The sequence below is a fragment of the Ambystoma mexicanum genome, chromosome 10, assembly GCF_040938575.1.
Source record: "Ambystoma mexicanum isolate Mex_15411 chromosome 10, UKY_AmexF1_1, whole genome shotgun sequence".
Classification (NCBI taxonomy): domain Eukaryota; kingdom Metazoa; phylum Chordata; class Amphibia; order Caudata; family Ambystomatidae; genus Ambystoma; species Ambystoma mexicanum.
The window spans coordinates 146,141,187-146,166,549 of NC_090932.1; the positions used below are offsets into that span (position 1 = coordinate 146,141,187).

General features: G+C 45.9%; 1 protein-coding gene across 1 annotated transcript in view; it reads right to left on the minus strand.

The window, feature by feature from the left end:
- TACR1 (tachykinin receptor 1) overlaps window positions 1-25,363 on the minus strand; it is a 2,197,909-nt gene that overhangs the window by 167,823 nt on the left and 2,004,723 nt on the right. The window contains exon 3 of the mRNA XM_069617632.1: window positions 4,728-4,878. Within this exon, the coding sequence (XP_069473733.1) occupies window positions 4,728-4,878 (151 nt within the window). The remainder of the gene's footprint in view (window positions 1-4,727; window positions 4,879-25,363) is intronic.

A 25,363-nucleotide genomic window follows, 5' to 3' on the forward strand; every position in this document is an offset into this window, starting at 1 on the left:
TTCCTCAGGTTCCCACGGCCGCTCAGATGGCAAGGATATTTATCGCCCGGATCTTTTCGCTTCACGTACTTCCAGAAACCATTGTCTCGGATCGAGGGCAGAATACACCTCTCAGTACTGGCGCCAGATCTGTAAATAACTAAAGATCAATAGGGCCCTGAGCTCCGGATTCCACCCACAGACCAACGGCCAGACAGAGTCTCAATCAGACACTTGAGGGGTACTTACGTTGTTACATTTTGGCCTCCCTTGACAATTGGTGCAAATTGTTGCCCTTGGCTGAATTTGCCTACAATAACTCAACACATTCTGCTCTGAAGACCAGCCCATTCCAATGTTCTTACGGATTTCATCCAACCTGTTTTCCTGTGGGTCTATCTTCTCCATCTACATTTCCAGATGTGGACAGTTTACTCTTGAACATCCGGGAGTGTCAGAAATCTACTCGGGCCTCTCTTCTTGCTGCGCAGGAACATTTCAAGAGTTTTGTCGATAGACGCTGCATCCCGGCTCCACTGCTGGCTCCGGGGGATCATGTATGGTTGGCATCCCGCTTTTTTCCCCGTCATTTGGTGCCGTCCAAATTATCGCCCAAGTACTTCGGTCCTTTCCCTGTTCTTCAACGGGTGGGATCTGCTGCCTTCCGGCTTCAGCTCCCTTCCTCATGGTCCCGGATTCATCCTGTTTTTCATGTCTCCCAACTTAAGAAGGATTGCTAGATGCCGGGATTCTCATCCCCTCCTGTCTCTACGCCTTTGGGACCTGAATATGAAGTGGCCAGTATTTGTGACTCCCGGTTTTATCAGGGTCGTCTGCAGTATCTGGTTGATTGGCGCGGTTATTCTCCTGCAGACCGTTCATGGGAGCCTGCTTCTGCTTTACATGCCCTGGATTTGATTTGGCGATTCTATCGATGTCATCCCGGTAAGTCGGGTTCCCCGACCCTTCGGAGGGGGTATACTGTCACACCCCTTAGGAAGCGCTGGTCCCTATGGCACCGTTGGGTTCGGAGGTATGCAGCGTCCATTTTTATGCCTAAGATGGTGGCTACAACTGCCTGTTGCAGTTTAGCTGTTCTGTTTCCACACAGCAACTCGACTCCGCCCTCTCGACCAAGCACACCATATCTGTCTCTTTCTGCAACAAGCATGCGCGTTGCTACTCCTGCTAATCAACGCTGCGTAAGTACGGACCTAGGCTTTGTCTTTCTGTCCTTATTACGTTACTGTGTGTAATTACCTTCTACCTTCTGTTTCCCGTATCAGCACACCTTACTTCCCAGCCGTAGAACCGAAACCGCTGTACTACCACGAGCGGAACAAACTCTCACGCTTTCAGGAAAGGCTTCCGGGTTACCTCCATACATCAAACAATATCATCCCTCGGTAACCTCCGAGGTACGAAGGCAGGGCCGGTTCTTTCTTTTTTCTTTCACACAGTAGGAATTGTTCTAACGTTGTTCCCTTCTCTCCCAGTCAATCTGATGCTTCCGCCACTCCCGACAAACATCAGACTACTTATCTGAACAACTGCTCGGAAGCTAATCTTTTCCTCAACACAGGTATTCCTTGTCGTTAGAGGTACACATACCTTCTCTCTCTCTCAGCCCGATCTAACACGTTCTTTCTATGCAGAGAAGTTTCCCGAAACAAGAGCCTCCTGTTTTACGTATCATAATTTCCTGGCCAACTACAAGGTGTGAACCTTGTCCTGTTTCCTTTCATTCGCTAATATACTGTCCAATCTAAACCTACTATTACTTACTGTGTCTTTCTCATTTCCTTATATTAGACCGTACGAAGTGAACCAACCTTGAAGCACAACTGCTTAGGAAGACACCAGAAGTAGACAAATTGACGCAGGGTTTTCTTCCCCCTGAGTGTTTCCCTGGGATCTTTCTCTCCGTCCGGGGTTTTTTGCCACAGAGGAGGAGGGAGAGTTCAGGGGAATTCCTATCAGCATCACCGTACCTGAGTTCCGGTCACAAGCGGGTCCAAGAATTCTTCTCTGTTGGTGAGTCCGTTCTGAAGTTTCTTTCCTTGTCATTACCACTGATAGAAAGTGTTTCTACACAGTTGATATAAAGTATTGCAGTTATTACAAAGACAGCACAGCCGTTACTTCTGTAACTGCTAAAAACACAGTTTTGTGATGCAGGGGAATATGTGTTCAGCAGGCACAGCACAGCCATATTTTGTGAGGCAGGGATTTCTTTTGGGCTGGTTAATGTACCCCACACCACCTATTGGTATAGGTCTGTACTACACACGTTGGTAGTGTCACTGAGCAGCCAGGCTTATCTCAAGAGAATGGTTACCTAATACCAAGAGGACGAGTATTGTGTAGTCTGCCACAGGTTTACTACATCAATTATTGCCTAACAAGGTCCATCATGGAATATATTTTCTAATTCTAAAATGAACAGACATTAAGTTAGAAAGGGGAAAATATAGTATTCCTAGTGTGGGCTCTTGCTAGGGCCAGCAATAATAGTGTTTGCTATACAATGCATTATATTTCTAGTTAGGGCAAGTAAGCCGCAAACCTTACCAAGTACATGCGATCGTGTTCCTTGCATGCCTGTACAATACTCCTTACTCTAATTAGCGCTCTGAAGGAAATCTCACTGAATGAGGTACATAGAAAGAAAGAAAGAAAGAAAGAAAGAAAGAAAGAAAGAAGTTGTTGTATGAGATAGTTGTTTAGCAGTTTCTCCTCAGACTTCATGGTGCCGCAAAAAGAATCTCGCACTGCTTTATGCCACTTGCATACTTGCACAATACTCCTTACCCTAATTAGTGCTCTGAAGGAAATCTCATTGAATGAGGTACATACAAATCAAGAAAGAAAGAAAACAAAGTGAGAGAGAATAAAAGAAATAACAAGGAGAGAAAGAAAGAAATAAAAAAGGAAGAAAGAAAAAAGAAAGAGAAAGAAAGAAAAAAGAAAGAGAAAGAAAGAAAGAAAGAAAGAAAGAAAGAAAGAAAGAAAGAAAGAAAGAAAGAAAGAAAGAAAGAAAGAAAGAAAGAAAGAAAGAAAAGGGTTGTTGTATGAGATAGTTGTTTAACAATTTCTCATTAGACTTCATGGCGCTGCAAAAAGAAAGTGACATCTCGCTCTGCTTTATGTGCCTCATAAACAGTTCTACTGCAGTGGCATGACAGAGAAGGACGGACTGAAATAGCTGCTATTCTTATTTGTTTTATCTCTAGCTAACGGGGGTCGAAAAGTTTAGATTGGTTTGTGTCTTTTCCAACAAATATCCCAGGTAAGACAGTGGGCCTCATTTCAAGTTTGCCGGTACAGTAGTAACGGACCGGCAAACTACAAGTTGTGCTCGTGGGTGCCTTTGTGCCCTCCAGGTCTGAGCTGGTGGACTAAGCGACACCCGCGAGCCCAACTCGTCAGATTCTTCTGCACCATTCATGAATGGTGCCGGTGCATCCAACCTCCCCATTCCCATTGAGCCCTATGGGAATGGGCAGTAATGAATACCGGCACCCGGCAATGCGGGACAAACCGGGTCCACCGAGGTCGGAATGCCCCTGTATGTCCCCATTGCTGAGTGCCGGTAATTTCACGAGTTTGGCGTCAGCTGTGCCGGTTTTACTGGCACGGCTACCGCCAAATTAGTAATGAGGCCCAATGTATCAACTCCACAGGCGTACCTTCAGGAACATCATTTGCACTTGCACGACGTCGGGTCCTACAAGGTAACCCTACAGTTTCATGAAAAGAATGGAGGAAAATGTTCTAGGCGATGTGGGTCACCTGCAATCCAAGATGTGGAGGCTCCACTTGGATCAGGCTCCACTTTTGTTAATCCATACATGTAAAATAGCACGACTAAAATACTTTTACAATGAGAATATTAGCTGTGAAACATGTAAGGTGCCCCAGCAGCAGCGCGTTAGTTCTAATAGAACACAACAGTGAAGCACATTATGGATAAAGTGACTGATTCATGGAATTTGTAGTGCGCTGCAAAGTGACTTTGCACTGCACCACACAACAAAAATCCGTGTGTTTATGTCGGTGTTTCATTCCATTGTTTGACCTGAAACCATCAGATATGAAGCTTGTTCATTAATTCCAGCCAAACGGGAAGGTGTAGACGTACGAGCCCTGCCCAGCACAGCAGGTCTGACAATTGATGACTTAAGGGGGTGTCTCTGCCGCTTTAATGAACGGTGAGCTGAGGAAACACGTTTTTTTCTGGTTTCATTGAGCGCCATTTTATCAAAGCACTGGAATTCTCACCTCATTACGTTTTATGCAAATCTGCACTAAATGATGTCTGCTTGTAGTGGGGGAGCCTAGCACTACTGTCAGGCTAATGCGACAAGAAGAAAGTGCCTTGAGAAATGACCCCTTTCTGTGACACCATCTGCAAGCGCTGCAAACGGAATTTGTATTTTTTAATGGGAACCAGTCTTTTTGTTTACAGCGAGGGGGACGTGCGCCCTTGTGGCAGTCATGAATCTCATAAACTGCTGGGTTTGTAATGAAAACTAATTTTGCATTAAAATTGTTGAAGGCCCAAATTTATCATTAGGAATTTACATAATTTTGCCTGTCAAGAAATTAAGGTTTTTGTCCTTCTGGGAAGGCATTTATGAACAGTGCAGGGAGAGCTCACAGAAAGTACCATCAACATTCATGTGACGTACTTCTGTTGCATCTTTAATCGCTGTCACACATCTCTCAGAAAGGAAGCGTTTCCTTACCTTGCGCTTGGCTGTGACTTGCTCGTGGTAGCGGTCGGAGGAGTCGCCGGGTATTTCGCTGGCCCACAGGGTGATTCCAACCACAGTGTAGGCACATCCAATTACCAAGAGCGGCAGGACGTATATGAGCAGCGTCACGGAGATATGGTACCTGCAAAAGGTCAAATAGTTAAGGGCGCCAGCAAATGACTCATTTTACGTTTCTAATACGATATTTCACATATCATGCGTAAGTCAAAACGTGGCTGGAGGCATTTTGCAATAAACAGAAGCATAATTTGGACATTTGCAATGTTAATACTAGGATCAGTTAATGTTATGAGCTCATTATATTTGGAGAAAAAACACATCCTATTCACTGGGTACTGTGAGGGTGCTGAAGGAGGAGGCTGACACAAAGGTGTCTCATTTGTGGGCCAAAGACTTTTACTCAGTGAAAAAGAGAAATTACATCCTACCTATTCCAATCTCTAGGATGGGGTGGGGGGATTCTGCCTCAACTAAAAGATCTAAGGTGATCGCCAGGATGTCTTTCAACTCAAAATGTCCCACTAGAAACTATAACTAAGGGACTATGGTTCTGACCGATCCCAGGAGAATGACCCCCTTCTCCTGGGTTCAAGTTCCTGGTTTGTGGTAACAGTTCTGTTCAGTTGATAACAGTCTTGTGTCTCACACGTTGTCAGGGGAATAGCTCCCATCCTCTGATAGCAATGATCCAAACAATATTTCTCACATGGTATCAGGGGGAATGGCTCCCTTCCCCTGATGGTAGAGTCCCAAACGCTTTGGTACTCCCACTTGGTGGGTCAGGAAAATGTCTCCCATTTCCTGGCGTTCCTTTTCAGGTAGCCTGATGAAATCACTCCCTTCCCCAGATCTTCTTGGACTTAACTGCCATTCCCAGCTACCAGGAAAAACACTCCCTTCTCTTGGTATCTTGCTTTCAGTTCATCACAACCAGGGGCAATGACTCCCTTCCTCTGCTCTTCTTTCCATCAAGCTTCACACCTACAACTCCATAGTGTGGTATCAACTCTTCTTTGACTTCGCCCACTTGGTTCATTCCCTGACAACTATTTAGTTATGCTTCGGTCTGCTTTGACTAGAATGTTCCATAAATGTTCGTTTCTTTCAATATGCAAATTAAGAAAGAATTGAGAACAATTTCTTAGTAACAGTATCTAAATTAAAAATTCTCTAACTTGTCTTAAAATGTGTGTTTCATTTCAGCACTCTGCTTAGAAAGAGTAGTCACATGTATACACTTTATTTGCTTTTTATGGACCTGATCATATACTACTATCTTCCTTTCAACATATAAAGTCTTCTCTTTAGATTTTTTTATACATGCAGGACTGTATCCTCTTGCCAGAAATGCCCAATTAAGTATCTCATTTTGTTCTTGTAATGCTTGTGGGTCAAAAAAAAATGTGGTTAATGCGTACAAATTGAATCTGTGGAAGGTACTATAACAAACCCTTTGGGCGAAAGCTCAGAGCATGCAGAACATTGCTCACACCAGTCTCTTTAGAAATTACTGAGCTGATAATTATTTTATCATTCATACTAAATTGAACATCCAGAAAATTGACTTTGATGTTTCTCTAGTTCATGCCAAATTTGATTGATGTATGCAAATCATTCAATCCAGTCAAAACATGTTCTAAATCCTCCTATTCTACAGTCCAAATTATAAAGATATCGCCAATGTACCTTTTGTAGATTTTAAGATGTATTGCCCAATCTGGGTTGGAAGAATATATTGTGACTCAAACGTGTACATATAGATGTTTTCTCATATTGGTATCACCACGGCACCCTTAGCAGTCTCTGTCAATAGTAAATAAAACTCTCACTTAAATATGGAAACTATATTATTCAAAATCAGTGATATAAGTGTTTTCAAAAAGGTTTTATTGGCACCAATGTCCCTAGGTTGAAGTAGAAACCATTCAAGCTCTTCAAGACCTTCCCCATTGAGAATTGAAGTGATAAGGCCAGAAACATATATGGTCACACTCCAATCAATAGTGCTATCAGTTATTATTATTGCAAGATGTTTCAAACATGTCCTGTATCTTTACGATATGTAGAGGTTTGTTGTATTAATGGTTGTAGGATCACATCCAGATATTGTCGTAATGGCTCCATCAAACTGCCAGTGGCTTCAATTATAGGTCAAGCTGCAAGAAGTCGGACTTCAAGCACAAAAGACAATATGACAGATGGGAAACAGAATTAGTTATTTATTAGGCATATGGATGGCACATCTGGTCTTGTAAAAGTTGAAAGGACCGCTTATCCGGGAGTAATTTGTAACATTGCCAGCTCCCAGTGTGCTGTTCAGCAACTCCAACAATCAATTCTGGAGGGAGGACTAGAAACTGTCTTTGGTCATCAGCGAGCCACACCATAGAAATTCCCAGGCCAAGAGACTGCAATCAAGAAACTACTACAGCCTCCATCTCAGCACAATCCTGTATGGAGGACATCTCATTCTTTCCTGTGATTCCACCCACTGACCCACCTGTTTGCAAGTACCTTTCAACTCTGGTTATATAGTGGTCATTCTCTGAATTGCTCAATCTGCAAAAGCCTTGGGCATGTCACCAAGAACTGTCCTATCATTCCTCCAGACATGCCAATGGGTATTAGTTATTGTATGTCAGTTGTGCAGAGAGTGAGGAACACATATTCTGGTCCACAAAACCATAGACGATTCAAAAGAAAGACATGCTTGCCAAAGGGAAAGGTGATGAAAAGTACTCCCTGCCCATAAACCTAGTGTGGCAGTTGTTCATGGCACTATTGGACTCAAGTGGCTGACAGGCCCAAGCATAGTTGGCACTGAAATTACTAGTGCAAAGAAAGTTAACGTGAAATGCATGCATGAGGTTCATGAAGTGCTTCTCAAAGCCTGGCTCCATTTCCATGCTGGAACCAAGCAGTTAGACACAGTGGTGCTAGTTATAGCAGGTCAGCCTGATGAAATTGTATTTGGAATGATTGTGCTTTAGTTCAATGCGTTGTAGGGGAGTATGAAAATATGAGAGAGTATTTTTAAAGTCCTGAACGCGAACGAGAATACAAGCTGTGAAAGTCACAATGAAATGGCACATAGCAAAGAAGTGAGCAGCCCATGTAATGAAGGGTTTCCTGCATAGGCTGCATGAGGCACCAGTAGCCATGCTTTAAGCAGACAATAACACACACCTTCTAGATGCACAATATGTAACATAAATCAGAGAAACATAGAAGACGTGTTTATAATGACGAATATATGGTTGCCACAGTTCTGCGTTAGCGGAATACACAATACATGTAGGCCACAAGATTTGGTCAGCCTTTCTTGAGGCATGAAAACACCCCATCACCCCACAGCAGTGAAAACTAGCCAGATCCTTGCAGAAGGCACATGCATTACAATTGCAACAATTCATACAGCCTACGTCTGAAGGCCGCGCAATGATTGGTCAAAGCAAGGGAGGAAAATGCTTTCCCAGGTTTTAGTTTGTTGTAGTGAAGTCATGAAAGAGCAACAGAAAAGTTACCAGACCCCGAGGTTTAAGGACACGACACTGTACACTGATTGGTCAAAACACATCAGATCTGTTGATTTCCCACAGCCATTTTCCAAAACGTTATGACAATTTATGTCCCTAGGCAGAACAACCAAACGCAGCTTAAGGAAGGTCACAAATTGTCACACCAAACTCGCACCGCATGAATGTAGCATTAAATCAAGACAATTTTATGACCATATACATTGCACACACACTTATGTATATGTATACACAGCTAACCTCCAGCACATAAGGTCAGAGACAGGACAGATGACATTGTGAGAACAGGAAGGGCATGATATGATATGATATGATATGATATTGCATTTGTAATGCGCCTATACACAAGTGTTTCAAGGCGCGACGAGGCAGGGAGGGGGGAAACAAGGGGAAGACAGACAACGATCCTACAAGGCCAGGTGTCATTCAGATCGCGCAAGTGCTGGGGTAGGGGAAAGGGAAAAGTGCAAGGGGAAGGGGAGGGGGGAAGTGCAGTACAAGTAAGTAGAATAAAATAAATAAATAAATAGGGCCAGCTGGTGGCAAGTGCAAAGTAAGTGCAGACAAGTGCTGGGAAGGGGGGGGGCTGTAGGGATACAGAGACAGTCCGGCAGTGCAGAGGTTGCCAGGGAGGCAGTGCAAGTGGAGAGTGGCTGGGCCCAGGACCGAGGTCGGTGAGAGTGGCCCAGTTGCAGATTCAGTGCAGTTTCAGTGAAGGATTTAGCAGGGGAGAGGGAGAGAAAAAGCAGAGTCAATGAGGAAGGTTTTGAGATGCTTCCGGAACCGGCGATGGTTCTCCTCAAGTTTCAGGGAGGCAGGAAGGCTGTTCCAGAGGGAGGCCCCTGCCGCGGAGAGAGATCTACCCCCAGCTCGTTGCTTCGAGAAGCAGCTAACCCTGAGGGAGTTGGAGACGGATGAGCGAAGGGCTCGGGAAGGAAGATATTTAGGAAGAGATAGTTGAAGGTATTTAGGCCCCAGAAGGCCTTGTGGGCAATGCAGAGGGTTTTGAACTTAATCCTCGCAGCCACTGGGAGCCAGTGTAGAGATTTCAGTACTGGAGAGATACGGTCCCTGGGCTTGAGGCCAAGGACAAGTATCGCAGTTCTGTTCTGGATGAGTTGCAGAGGGCGGAGAGTGGAAGCAGGCAGATTAAGATAGAGGCTGTTACAGTAGTCCAGCTTCGAGAGAACCAGGGCTCGGGAGACAGTGAGCTTCAGGGGGAAGGAGAGGAAGGGAAGAATACCTCTGAGGAGGTGCAGCTGGTAGTGTGACTTCTTAGAGACGTCAGATATATGAGGAGAGAAGGAGAGTGTGGAGTCGAAGATGACCCCGAGGTTTTTTGCCATGCAGGTAGGAGCAGGAAGAGGGCCAAGAGAGGCTGGCCAGAGAGCTGCAGGGAAGGAGGGAGTGGGTGTGCCGATGAGTAGAATCTCAGTCTTACTGGCATTAAGGCAGAGGTCATTGGCGGCACACCATTCCCGGATAGCAGACAGACAGTCAGAGATGAGGGAAGGAGAGGAGGAGGCCGAGGGTAGCCTGAAAATGAGCTGGGTATCGTCCGCAAAGCACTGCAAGTTGGGGCAGAGAGCGGCGATGCGGTGGACAAGGAGTGCCAGATACTGGTTGAACAGCCAGGGAGAGAGATTAGATCCCTGGGGGACATCACAGGTAGAGAAAAAGATGTCAGAGACGAAGGACCCCAGTTGGATCTGGGAGGGTCGATTGGAAAGGAAAGAGGTCATCCACGCCAGAGCCTGACCAGTGATACCCAGGTTATCACGGAGACGGTTGAGCAGGATGGCATGGTTGACAGTGTCAAAGGCAGAAGAGAGATCGAGCAGAATGAGAACACACGGAGTGTTGGAGTCGAGGTTCAAGAGCAGGTCCTCACGGATGTTCAGGAGAGCAGTTTCCGTGCTTCTGGCAGCTCTGAAGCCAGATTGATGGTCATGAAGACTACCAACAGATTCAGCTAGAGGTTAAGCTGGGACATGGCCAGTTTCTCCAAGAGCTTGCCCAGGAAGGGAGTGATGGAGATTGGGCGATATTTAGCCGGTCAGGAGGGGTCGAAAGAGGGTTTCTTAAGAAGAGGGTGCACAAGGGAGTGCTTGAGGGGGGATGGGAAGACTCCAGAGGTGAAGGAGTGGTTGCAAAAGTCAGCCAGGGCAGGAACCAGGGAGTCAATGTGGTCCTTGATAGTTTTGGAGGAACAGGGGTGAACCTGTTTAGACGAGACTTTCATAGATCGGACTTGTCTGGAAACCTCGTCAGCAGAAAAAAGGGGAAAGGCAGAGAAGGAGGCAAGTAATGTTTCCAACAGTTGAGTTTCAAAATGAACTGATGGTAAGCCGTTCACAATGATGAGAGCAGTATGATGGTGCCAACCGCTGAGGTCAAAAGAAAGAGAGTTAAAAGTTGTATTTTATGTGTCAGACATGATTGGCCCAGTTTTCTCTAATTGTTCACTCCACATCCACTCCCCCTGGAGCAACCAGTAGTAAAATAGTTCTGACTGAAACATGTTTCAAAAGGTACTGTCCAATGGAAGCGCATGAAAATGGAAATTATTTCACTGCATATGAGCTAACCAGCAAGCACATCAGCTTTATCATGTTGTTAGAATAGGCCAATACAGTTAGAAATGTATTGAAGCACCTATATTGTTGATGACACCAGCCAATGAAAAGTGAAGAGGTTTGAAACATTTGTTGTCTTTTCCTTTCTCTAATTGCTATATAACCAGCCATTTTTACTAATCGAATGTGAATGTATGTTTGATGTTTACCTGCCTTGGCAGTTATAATACATGTTTGTTTTTCTCATATCTTGTGCAACACCTTTGTTGGCTCTTTGGTTTGATTTTTATTGATGCACAAGGGACTCTCCTTACAGAGTGGTTACCCAAAGCCAACAAAGATCTTTTAAACCCCAAACAAAAACACCCCTTTGCGGAGCCAAGTTGAAAAGGGTGCTGCTGTGCAGGGAAACCAGGTGTACTGGTAAGGCCACAGATGTTATTCACACTCAACTCCAAATCCCCAAAGAAAGATGAACATGGATGAAGGTGGTATGTGACAAAGTACCCTGCCGGGCTCTTGTGCTAAAGAGTGGGGTAGTTATAGAGGCTGGATCAAGGGTCACACTAGGCAATGATGGGCCCATAGGTAGTATGCAAGGAATCCCCGGACTTACCCCATCCAGAACATGTGCCACATGCTTGTCACAAGAAGTCAACCTGTGGTCCTGTCCTTTAAGAGCCATTTCTGATAAAGAGATACCATGTAACCACATAATTCTACCAACAGATAATGAACCCCAATGTATGCCTGGCCCATGATGGCAATTCCTTCATTCATACCTGGCAGAAAGGTAAGAACTGCTAATAGTGTATTATGAAAACACAGTGATCAGAAATGAACACGACCGGTAAGAGAGATACCATTTTGTGTTTGAGTCCTCCTGTTTGCAGAGTTCAGTCCGCAAGCAAGTAAACCAGGGTACAACAATGGAGTGTGTTTAGCTGTGCCATGCTCAATCTCTTCCATGCATGAGTGGAAAGAGTATTCAAAATTACGTAGGGTCAACCTTTAGGCTCACTACAAAGGTCTATGTAAAAAGGAGGTTTCACCAAGGCAGCAGCAGGAAAAGTGAGACTCAGTAGAAAACAACCAATCCTATTCCTAAATACGGAAGCCCACACATGTACAATATAGCCCCTCTGGCGTACCAGAGGAGGCACTCAGACTACAATGGTAACGGTACAGATTTGTTTATTCAAATAAAAAGAAAAATGTCTATCTCACCCTGTTGCTATGAGGGAAGTTCCCTGCCTTCTAAAACAAAACAATGGGTGCTCATCAAAGTCCATAATTAGAGAGTCCTGAAACTAAATTCCTAATTACTAACTGTCCCTACCTCTTTAGAAAATCTAATTCAAAGGAAAAGGAGCGTTGAACAATAGCCTTGCAATGGGTTTCGGCCTGGCCCGACTCGTAGAGTACTTATTATCTGTCTCAGAGTACCTTTAGAATGTTATTACACAGTTCACAGTCATTGTATAGAGTTTGTTGGTTCTTCATGGTTTTCACCTCCCCCTTTGGGAAAAAAGAATTCTTCAAATTATATGTTTTTCATCCTTTTACCACTGGTTAAATCCCTCCAGGATCACTTCAGCTTTTAACCACTGGTTATTCCCTCTGCTTTCCACCATTGTGGCACTGGGACTCCCCAAAGTCCTGTGCCTCTTTGGAAGGGTCATTGGTGTCAGTCCAATTAATCTCATATACTTGTCTTGGTAACACAAGTTATATTGTGTTTCTCTTCCTGCATGGATGGTGTGAAGTCATGAGAGAATAATCTGTGAGACATGGAATGTTTGCGTTTGAGTGAGTGTTGCTTCTCAGACAGTTAGAACCATGTAGCCTGGGTGGTGGGAGCCAGTGGGACCCACTCTAGCTCCTGTCCTGTTCATATCCTAACGTCAAGCTCTCCATAAAGGAACTCAGTAACACCTTACCTGCTGCCTGTGGACACCTTAATTACAATTACAATACAGTCAGTGCTGGATTGTGCCAAGCTTGAGGTCCGCCAGTGGCAGTGGTGGATGTGAAGTGCTTAGTGGTTGCTTGGCGGATTGTGGTAGTGGCCCTCATTACGACCCTGGCGGAAAGTGACTGACCTGACCGTCATAGCGTAAATAGCGTTTCCGCCATTGCACGACGGAGTAAAGTGCGGCTAATTCCGACCCATCGGGCACGAGCACTACGCCATGGCGGAAGTGCAAAGTCCGCGATGGCGGAAATGTCCCCAAAACGCCCCTCACCGCCGTCGTACGGCGCCCTAGGTGCAATTCCGCCACCCATCTTAGCGGTCACCGTAATGAGCGGCAATCGGAAAGTACGGTGACCGTAAATATACGGAAACGGAAGTAAAAACATGGTCCCGGAACGGGAAACAGCACGCCGTACACCTATAAAATCAGAATTCCCACACAACCATAAAAAATACTACCCTGAGACACATCCCAACCCGTCATCCACCCTAGTGAAAGCAATAAAAATGGGAAAAGTAGCGAAAAAAGCGTGCGACCGCAAGCGGCAGGTCCACTTCTCCCGTGAGGAACTCACCGTGCTCACAGAGACCCTCCAGGAGAATGCTGCCGTCGTCTTCTCGACGCAAATGACCAGGACGGCACTTGCGAACAAGAAGGCCATATGGGCCCTGGTGGCACAGCGGGTAAGTGCGGTGGGGACCGCACCCCGCAACCCACAGCAATGCAGAAAGCGATGGGACGAGTTGCGGATACGCGTACGGAGCATACTATCCGCCAACCGTAACATTGCCACAGCTACCGGGGGAGGATCGGAATCACCCATCAAGTTGACCCCCTGGGAAGAAATCTGTGCCTCCACTATTGGAATGGAGAGTATAGAGGGAGTCGGAGGGATGGAGAAAGGAGTGCAGACATCCGAAGAATCAGGTAGGTGGCCCAAATAAAACAATGCTAAATCCACAATGTCCAATCATGTGAAGTGCCATGTGTCCACATAGTGCAACAGTAACACATGTCCAGGAGAACGTCCACATACATTGGCCTGATAGCGCACTTTAAAAGTCACATTAAATACATAAATAATTAAAAATCCTAAAAACACCCTCTACACGTGCAGCAGGCACACCCTAACTGCAGGCTGCAAAACAACTGCATCCTCAATCCACACAAAAATGAAAGCACCTCCAAGGCCCTGACCCAAATCACCCTCAGGTACCACCCCAATGCATGTGATACATTGCCATTCCAATTTCCACAGACCCATTAATAACGCTCGCCCTCCTTTACTCCACCACAGGGTCCGATTCAAACGAGGAGCTCCAGGACACCCCTACCAGCACACCTGCAAAGAGGGCCAAGACCAACGGCCAAAGACCCTCCACCTCAGCTGCACGGATCAAGACACGGCAGCAGCACAAAACAAGTGGCAGCACACAGGAGGGAACTTCAACAGGCACCCCAGCAGCCAGCATGCCCACAACAGCACCACCACAGGTCCCCCCAATGGATGCCACAGAAGGCACTGCTTCTGGTGGCAGCAGCACCATAGGTGACACTGCATTAATGGCAGCATGCTCCGACACAGAAAACGGGGATGCCGATGTAGGATCCATCCATGACCTGTCTCAATCCCCCTGTTTGTTTCATCCCGTACACCATGAGGATACCACGCAGGGGCACCCACAAGACGACGACTGGCCATCCCCCACAAGCCCTGTGGCAAGGCAACATGAGATGATCAGCCCCTCTGTGACACCACCGCAAATGGCCATGGCACAGCAGAGGCAACAGTCCCTCGACCAGGTGATCGTGCAACAGCAGCAACTGGCCACGCTCCTCAAGGACCATGCTGATGAATGTGAGGGTACTAAGGCAGCCATAGAAACATCAACTCAGATACTTAGGGCAGAAATGGAGAGAAGTACAGAGACACTAAGGGCACAAATGGAGAGAAGCACCGAGAGCCTGAGAGTACAAATGGAGAGAAGCACCGAGAGCCTGAGGGGGGAACTGCATGCGACGTCCAAAGACGTATGTGCTGAACTTGCCGCTGTGCGCCGTGTGCTCACTGAGCTCTCACAAACCCTTAGGGACATGCATGGACGTGAGCAGGCAGAGACATCATCCGTTGCAAGTTCCGTCCAGGGCAGCCCCCAACGTAGATCTGGGAGGAACCTGCGCTCCACAGGCAGGGGTGCCCCTGATACCCGGAGAGGGGGCTTGCAATAGCGTCTGCCCACTGACAATGAGCAGCTTTGGACACTGGTGTTCGGTGGGAGGTAGGAGGGTGGAGGGGGTGTGTTGGGCTCACTTGGGTGGCGGGTCGATGGGGTGTGTAACATAATTTCACATATGCTATAAACATTGCACAATCATCCAATGAGATGTGTGGACATTGATCTTTGTGTACGAGGCCTTTATAGGCGTACAGTCCATATTGTGCATGTTCCAGACACACACAGTGCCACAAGTCCCGTGTCCATGTATCAGCCACCAGGCGTGAGTGCTAGAAGCATGAATCTATGAGAATCTGACGAATTTCACGGCCCTCCTGTGCCTCGCGGACTCCTTGAGGTGCTGCCACATCCCCACCCTCATCATGACCATCTTCAGGTGCTTGCAGTTCTGCGTCAGGGGGCATGGGCACATTTCTACGTACGCACATGTTGTGTAGCATGACACATGCCATGACCATCTTTGCAACCTTCTCATGGTGGTACAGGAGTGCCCCGCCAGACCTGCTGAGGCAGCGGAAACGAGTCTTCAGTAGGCCGAATGCCTGTTCTATGACTACACGGGTACGTGAGTGGGCATGGTTGTAGTCCTCCTCATGCTGGTTCTGTGGGTTCCGGAGTGGTGTAAGGAGCCATCTCTTCAGTGGATACCCGGCATCACCTGTATGTGGACAATAAAGGATGTTTGTGGAATGACATTGCTACGTACGCACCCCCCCCCTTCCTGCCAGGTCATTGCCGCATCACATACCCCACATTATCATGCATGAAATGAGACTCACCGAGTAGCCAGGATCTGTTCCCTGCGTGTCGCTCCATGTAGCATGGTATTGTAGAGTTCCTCAAGACCATAGAATCATGGGTTGATCCAGGAAATCGGGGACAACAATGTGTAAAGATCCTTTTGGAGTCACACACCATTTGTACATTAAGAGAATGAAATTGTTTTCGGTTGCGGTACTGGGCCTCCATGGCATGTGGGACGACCAATTCCACATGGGTGCAGTCGATGGCACCAATGCAACCCGGTATGCCGCCAAGTGCATGGAATCCCACTTTTGTGTTCGTAATTTCCTGCTCCGAGCGTGGTAGAGAGATGTAGTTGTCTGCGTGCTTCAGGAGGGCATCGAGCACTTGCAATAGTGTCCGTGACAACACTGGCTGTGAAATGCCATGCAACTGTCCGACTGTGTGCTGGTAGGTGCTTGTGGCCAGGAAGTGGAGTACAGACACCACCTTCAGTAGGGGTGGGATGGCGGTTGGGCTATCTATCATGCTGACAAGGTCAGCCTGTGTCATGTCCACAATGGCGGTTATGGTGTCCCGGTCCAAACGGTAGAGGGTGTGGATCTGCTCATCCGTGAGGTTGAAGGGATGTGCTCAGAGGCGTGGGATTGCGGGCTGCCTGCGTGGTGGTAGTGGCTGTGCTGGCGGGCCTTGCTGGCCCTGCCTTGCCCTCCTCCTCCTCCTGCGTCTCCTCTGTGCGGCCGGTTGTTGTAGTAGTTGGTGTTCGTCTTCTTCTTGAAGTTGGAGTACTTGCAGTGCTATCAGGTCCCCCAGGGCCAACATCGCTAGTCCTGCCGGTAGCATTTTGGAGTGGGTGTGGTTGTGGGAGGGGGTTGGGTGTGCAATTTATGTGTTTTCAGGCTGTATAGCCTCCACCTGTGGTGATTCATTCCACCTGTGCAAGCTGCAATCCCCTTTGGGCGAGCACGTCCCGCACACAACGCTGCAATTCGACGCATGGCATCTTGCTATTACAATCATGTATTTGATCCCGATGGCAGTGAAATATTGGTTCATATGTTCATTCTGCTATGGTCCCATTGTTTCACATACTATCTTTGCAGTCGCGAACAAACTTGTGAAGGGTCAGTGGAATGTAGTACTCGATTAACGGTGGACCCTCATGCAGCAATGTACCGAGGTTCACCGACGGGCGGGGCGTCCCATTTGTGAGTGAAGCCAGTTGCCATTTTCACACACTGCCGCACTACATGGATGAATTTGTGATTTCAAGCGGTCACAGATGCCTTTTCGACGTGATGTTGCAAATGAGGAATTCGAAGGACGGCGCTTTCGGTTTTCAGCTAGCGGCGAGGAGACGCCCACAGGTCTGACTGCAAATATAACGTTCTATTGTTTAATGTCCTTGGGACAGGGGCCATGGCGTGAATGCAATGATTGATATGAATAGTATGGGATGCGCAATAGCGTAGTGGACGATAAGGCAGGACGTTCCCAAATACATGTTACTTCACAACACTGGAATTCCGGCCTGGAGCACAGTGGATTTTGCAGACTGCATTACGCACAGACTCAATGGAAATTTCACATGTTATGTGAGTAAATAATCAGGCGTTTTCATTCCGGGATGAGGGAATGATGTATGGATGCATGGACAGATGATTTAATGGAGAGTTTGCCATGTACAGGGCTTTTTGGAATCTATCCACCTCCCCTGCGCTATGTGATGCAGAGCTGCCATAGTGGGACCAGCGTCTATCTGCCCTTGTTGAACCCTCCCTGTCTCGACGCGCCTTCAAACACTTGTGTCTATGCACGTTACTAATCCCATCTAATGGATTCTGTTTTGAGAGACGCATGCACACAAACACTCGTTTGTAATAGTGTTTTCACCTCGATTTTTATAGTTATGATTCGCAAGTGATTTTTGGGTGGGAATAATCCTTTTGAGTGGGCTAGCATGCATATGGCTGTGGATTTAGTGTGATCATTGAAGTGAGTAATTCAAATGAAGTTCTGATGCCCATACTATTCTTTTTCATTTCATTTGGGTGACAGGTATCTCCTCCCCTTTTGCCGCTGCCATCTGTATGCCACTCCTGCAGATGGCTTTTACTCCCGACACCTGCTGCTTCGTGTTAATCAGTGGAGCACCATTACGATCTTATGGGACGATCGCCAATGGGCCACATGCCCTTACGCAGTACTAGTGGCTAGGAGCAACATATCGACCTTTCAGCTGGACTAGTGCCTACCTAATGGGACGGCCCTGCGGTTCTAGGCGCTTCCATGTTGCCTTTTTGAACGTGAATGTAGCCCCTGTGTACCATGAAGGAACAGGGCGTCACACAAGAAGAAGCTGGTCATTTATTGCGGATGCAGCCCACAATAATGAAATATATTTTGGAGTTCATGACCTAATGGCTGTATGGGCTTGGTGATTTTGTTGTGCATTAAATTTCTTTTCTGATATTAACCGTGTAGCGTTCTTCTTTGCAAGTAATGTAGCATATTCCTATTTGTGGAGCGATGTATTGTGAGAAGATCTGCATTGGGTTCCGGCTTCTGAGTATAGTTGCGTGGTACTGTACTGGGCGCGTTTGCCTACGAAGCCCAGTGTGGCCAGGGAGTGGTGTACAGGCACTCAGTAGGGCCTTTTACGGTTGGTTCGCGATGCCGTACTTCTCACCATGGCGGAATGGTACTTTCCGCCATGCTTGATGGCGTTAGGTACATGTCCGCTAGGGTCAGAATTTGCGTACCGTTGCGCCATGGTGGTAATTACGGTTTGGCATGGCGCGCGTGCGCGTACTTGGTGCAGTTAGCGTTGGCGTTCACTACGGTGTCGCTAATGGCATCGTACTTTACGGTGACGGGTCATAATCGCACCGAGCGCTATTCGATGGCGGTATTGCATTTCCGCCATCGTTTTTCGATTTCCGCCAGGGTCGTAATGAGGGACAGTATGTTTTAGGACCACAAGAGGCAGGTTTGCACTCACGCCTGGCAGGGTTGAGACCCACTGGTGGGAGTAGTGGGTATATGGTGTTATGTGCAATGTTGTGGTGGTTATGAATGTAGAGTTGTGATGCACCATCTGCTGAACATTAGTTAGACATTGTTGGGAAAATCATATCTTTTGATCCCGCGGGTGGTGGTGATGTATGAAGGTGTATGTGTGGTGGTTTCCTTCCCATGTCTGTGTGTGCACCTTGCTTGTATATTGAAGGAAGGGGGGTGGGCTGTGTCCTGCTTCACCTGTCTGCGTGTGTTCCTTGTGGTATGTGGAAGGAAGGGAGGTGTGTTATATCCAGTCTATTTTCCTGTGTGGATGGTGTGATGTCATGAGAGAATGTTCTGTGAGAATAGAATGTTTGTGGTTCAGTGAGTGTTCCAGCTCAGGCAGTTAGAGCCATGTATCCTTGGTGGTGGGAGCAAGTGATTTCCACTCAAGCTCATATGTTGTTCCTATTCTGAATTGAAGAAGCTTAATACATGAACTTGTTTACACCATACCTGAGGTCTCCAGGATCCTGTCTTACAATTACAAGCACCCATAACCATTTCACTCCTTTGTTCACAGGGTGTGTTTCCATTACATTTTCGTTGATTCTTGTACTGAAGGTGGCCTCCCCAGCCTTGATATACAGTGTTCATATATCTTCCCCTCAGTTTTACTTTGGTCACATGCCTGTTCCACTCTTTCAGACTTTCATACCACTGGCGGTTTCTCCAGCCATGATAGGCAGTATTTATATCTTGTTCACTCTCTTTCGCTTGAGTCGTGGGCCCATTCCACTCTTTCACTCTTCTCCAGCTGTGAAATGCAGAATTTGTATTCCTCTGACTTTATTTTACCTGGGTCTTGTACCTGTTCCATTTTCCCAGCCTTTCATATCGTGGACAGCTTTGGCAGTCTTTGACTGGAAAGTTTACAGATGTCACTGGCATTTGCTACTTTGTCTGTGCTTGTCTCATCGGTACAGATGCTCACCATATGGAGCTCGGGGACATGGGTTCCTTTTTTTCTCCTGGTCTCGGGGTTGGTTGCTGGGCGCTGGGCCCACCACTGTTCTCTAGTGGACATGCTATCAGGGAAGATGGTTTTCTTCCCGTCTTTGGTCCATTCCTGACCATAGCCTCTTGCTCGGTCAGAGCACATGCCTCGTAGCCTCCAGCTAGCAGGTCTCGTTTCATCTATGCCACCACTGGCTCCACGGCTTTCTGTAGCTATGCCTCTCCAGGATATATACACAGAGGCCCACCTCTGCGTATCGTTGAGTCTCCTTCTTCCGGAGGAGTTGCTTCCTGCATAGGCTGTCTCTCCCCATTCACAGTTCTTACTGTATTTAAGTACACCATCAAATTCCGAAAAGGTGTGTTTTTCTTCCTTGACAGCTGTTTTCAGATGAACCCAGCACTGCCTGATGCCAACAGTATGGAAGGAGGATCACTGGTAGTTGTAGTCAAACAGGTTTTTCAAGTCCCATGTAGGCAACCACATAATCTGTTCAGGGAGATCTTCATTGGATTGGGAGTCCTTAACCACGAGAGATGAGCCACTCCCAGTGAGGTCCCACTTGCCCAGACCCTTAAGGGGGGTCTTGCGGAGCAGGCTCACATCCATAGCCTCAAAGCGGGTGGCTCCACTCTGGGCAGAAGGGACACATTTTCCAGATTCATCACAGCCCCTATATTTGGTCCTGGGGTTGTCAGAAGTTGGTGGGAATTTGGAGACTATGCAAGCTTAAGAGATGAAGACATAGGAGAAGCTGGGAAGGAGACAAGATGGCTAGTGAAAGAAGGAGATATCAGAGTAGGTGTTGCTGGCAACTAAAGAAGGCAGCTGGAGAGAAGAGGAGAGCTTGGAGGAAATTTTACTGGGGATGAGAGAATAATAATGGATAAAGAAGGAGAGAGAGAAGGCAGAAAAGATAAAAGTGTATGCTCAAGCAGCAGCAAATTTAGAATGAGGTGAGAGAGGAGAAAGTGGTGAGCAAAAGAAACAAGGCATATCCAGGGCAATGAGGAGAATGAGAAAGAAGAGAAAGAGACTCAAGAGAAATTGGCCAACTGGGAAGAGGAGCATAAGGAGGTGTGCTCCTACGTAGACATATCAAGAAGTTGGGGGAAAAAAGAATGTGAGAAGGAGACAGAGTGGACCCACAGAAGGAAAGGAGGAAAGACTGCCTACTAGCGTCTAGACCATATAGAGAGAAGAGGCAGGCATGACCCCAGTCTGAAAGAGAGGAGGTGGGAACAGGAAGAGCAATTGGTGGAGTGTCAAGATGGTGGGTGAAAAGACAAAACAGGAGAATCGGCGAGAACAGGGATAATACAGGGAAGTAATCATATCCTTAGGAACACTATCATCCCGTTTTGATGAGGAGGAAGAGGTGAGCAGTGTTTTGGGAAACAAACAAAATTCCTCCAAACACTGAAAAGAGATACAATACTGCACCCAGCCTCCATATGAGCCTAGGTCGCTCAGTGAGTGCTGGAAATACTGGGATTTTCCTGGCAGCACTCATCCCTCCCGCTTGCTGTAGGTGCACCCGAGCCATGAAACACAGGATAAAGGCTCTCGAAAGAAACCAGGATTAGAAGAAGCAGAATGTACTCAAAGAAACCAGAAGTAAAGAAAGAAGTGCATAGCAACTTAAACACCCCAGACTATTAGTGACATAGGCAATTCAGAATAGCAGAATAGGGTCCTCAGAATGAAAGATTTTGTATTGCATCATGAGACATTTTATTTTCATTCTCAAACATTTGTTTTATTAAAAAACACAGAAAAGCGATCCTCTGCTTATGTGACGGTATCTGTTTGTAAACTAAAGGGGGAGGGAGGAGGTGCAAACTGAGTAATATTTCAGGGTTGTGGCTACTTAGTCTAAATCAGAGTGGCAAGAGGGAAGCCAGGGGCTATAATGATTGGTGTGGGTATTTTTAAATAAGGTTAGTAACTATCTTAAATAAATATGTGCGTAAATACTCTTTACAAGTGTTTGTGTACTGTAGTATATTGACCCTGCTCAGCTTTGTGACATGTCCCTGTTATCTACAAATTCATTCTGATGTCTACATTACCCTTGTAGAAGTATTATACCAGTATCACCAAAGACATGCCAGTTTCCACAGTAAACTACATTACATTGTATCTTCTACATTCCCCTTAGAATATTGGGATGTTAATTCACTTTGGCTCAATGTTGTTCATTTTAACACACATGTAATGATTCTTCATTTCCCCAGGGAAAGTACAAGGTCAGCCTCAAGAAAGACATGCTAATGTTGTGCAGTAAAGTGCAATATCATTCTATCATCTACATTATCCACATTGACCCCAGAACATTGTGATGTCAGATATAACAAAGCAATGGCAGAGTTGTGCTAGTAGAGCAAATTATAATGCCATAGGAAATTGCAAAAATGATGATACTGGCCGCAACAGTACTATGCCTCTCTTGCCCAAGTTAAGAAGATTGTCAAGCTGACATCTACAGTTTTCCATGATATCCAAATTGCCCCATGTGTGCCACATGTGACTTACAATTGCTTCCAGAATTGAGCAGTGCCACTGACGTTTTCCCAAATTGGCCATCCACCCTTTGCCTTAAGAAGTGCCCCATCATGTCACTCATTTTGGCCCACACCTTCCCTATGCCACGTCACCTTAATGGCAGCTACCACTCTCATTGCTGCTTCATCTTTCCCATTTCCCGTCTCTTTGCTCCCAGGACTGCTGTTTTCAATCACCCATTGTCCCTAGAACTACCCACATTTAGTCCATTGGGCAAAAATTGTCTCTTCCTATGACTATTGTTTTGGAGATGCCTACGTCAATTTTCATTACCACAATAATTGCATGTCGACATGTTGATTCTGGACAAAGTTACTTTTATCTAGGACAGAATCTTACTATCCTTCTAAACACTGAAAGAAGCTACCAGAAAACAACTTGGGTTCTTACATGAATTAACTTTTAATAAAACAATTAATTCCCAAAATATCTCATGTTTATCTCCCTATTTCCCACTCACCTCCCCTGACCCACTACTCCATCAGCCTGTGATGCATTGAAATGACCAGAATTCAAGTGGTGCATAACAAATCACAAAACATTTATTTTGTGCCCATTGTGAGGGTTTTTCAGAATGACCACTAATACAGGGTTCTGGGTAGCCAAACTCTGCTTACTTGCAGCTGCAAGGTTGGCACAAAGTCTTAAGCAAACTCCCACTTGGCAGGTTGTCTGAGAAGTAATGCTTTGACTTAAGGCGATCTGGAAATTGGTCAGGAAACATGCAGAATGGTTGTCAAGCAACATAATGGCCACATATTGGCAAACAAAGGTATATAGCAAAAATGCACATATTTTAACAATGATGCAGATTCATTAAGTTAGAATATTAAAGGTTATATACAAGTAGATGTACATATACACAATCACAACAATTGGGACACCGACCACACTAAAACAACATTGTATTGTATTTTATGCTGATTGGAGGATTTGTTTAATGTATTTATTGTGTACAAAGTCATTATTTGATTATATGCATGCTAAGAATATATATATTACAGGGCCTGAGGTAGCGGCCCTGTAGTTATGGTTAAGCTGCAAAACCCATAGGAAGAGCACTTTTTGGGCAGCTTATAACATCGCCCCTACTGGACGAATCCTCACATCACTTTGTAAAAAAAAAGGATATGGCACTGTCAAATTGATTCTGCAAAGTTTGATGAGGTTTCGTGAAGGGAGGGCAAAGTTATTAGGGGCCCCAGATTGTATGTTTTTTCAGATAGATGCAAAGGAAAAAAATCTGCTCACACCTTTAGCTAAAACCGCTGCATGGATTTTCACCAAATTTGTGTCAGGAGATGTGGCTTGGTCCTGAAAGCTTGCTTTTGTAAATTTGGTGTAATAAATTCGTTGAGTCATTTTTTTTAAAACGGCCAAAAAGTAGGTAACAAAAAATGTGATATCTGGGTTTGGTCTGCAGACCCACTCTCCTGGTCGGTCTGTGGATGTGCCCCTGATTGGTCCAGAGGGCAATGTAATGTCCATGGACATCAGACACGTCCGCAGATTGGATGGTGAAAAGCGTGAGGCGCATCAGATTTTTGGAAACGCTCGCCATGTTGGAGTCGCGGACAGGTGGCATTGCACTTGTCAAACTAATGAAAGTATCTCTGGGGAGTTGCGGGGTGATGGGGATGGCATGGGATTGGCCTTAAAAAGCCCAAAAAACAGGTGCATTCTCAACTCTGAAGTTCACGAACAGTCTGGATTTTCGGGGCGGTCCTGTGATGTTTGTGAACATTTGAGATATTCGGGGACATCTATGCCTATTTCTGCATTACAGGGTTGGTAAAAATCAGTTTTTGGATGGCTTATATCTTTGGCGTCACTCAATGAAACTGCATGACAATTCCGAATTACATTGTGGTGCTGTTTTGTCAAGAGAAAACAAAATTAGAGGGGGGTCCACAATATTTTAAAGGCTTATAAATCTCGTACCAATTTACAAATCTGCACAAAGGTTTGCAAACAGATTGTAGACCCAGCTATTAATGTTTTTTTTTCTAAGTTTGATGGGATTCTGTCAAGAGGGGCAAAATTAGAATGGTGGTCTCAACATTTTTAGATGGCTTATAACTTTGTTGCCATTTGACGAATGTGGACAAAATTTTAAGAAAGATTATAGACCCAACTTTGAATTTCTGTGCAACGCCTGAATGGATTTTGTCAAGTGGGGGCTAAGTTATATGAATATTTTATGCATGTACATTTTGACACTTCAACAAATAAAACATGGGCGGATTTGCAGCAAACTTGTGCTTGTGCAAGGAGCATTGAGATTGTTTTATTTTATGAATACTGTCTTAATGTAGGTACAAAAAGGTGCTACATCTTTGGTGACTGAGGTATAGCCTGTGGCCATGGGCTGAGGCCAGATTGTCTGGGTAATGGCCATGAACTGACCATCTTGCTACTGGCCATGAACACGAGGAACCAGCAATGGGATTCAAATGGGCATGGCCACCTGGACCGGCTATGTGGTAACGTTTTTGAAACTGGGATGGGTTTGAGTGGGAAAAGAAAATCTGCTCGCGGGTACAGGTTGAAGTGCTGGATGGGATTGCAGCAAATATGCACAAGACAGGTCAGCAATTTGACCATGACCTGGACAATCTGGCTACTGGCCATGACTGTGAGGGACCATCAATGGGGTTAAAGTGGGCATGGCCACCAGGGACTGGTTATGTGGTAAAGTTTTTCGAAATTGGGATAAAGTTGAATGGGAAAAAAATCTGCTTCTGGGTACAGGTTGAAGTGCTGGATGGATTTGCAGCAAAAATGCACGAGGAGGGTCACCAAGTTGGCAATGACCCGGACAATCTGGCTACTGGCCATGACCACAAGGGACCAACAATGGGGTTAATGTGGGCATGACAACCAAGGACTAGCTATGTGGTAAAGGTTTTCGAAATTGGGATAGGTTTGAATGGTAAAAAGATATCTGCTTGTGG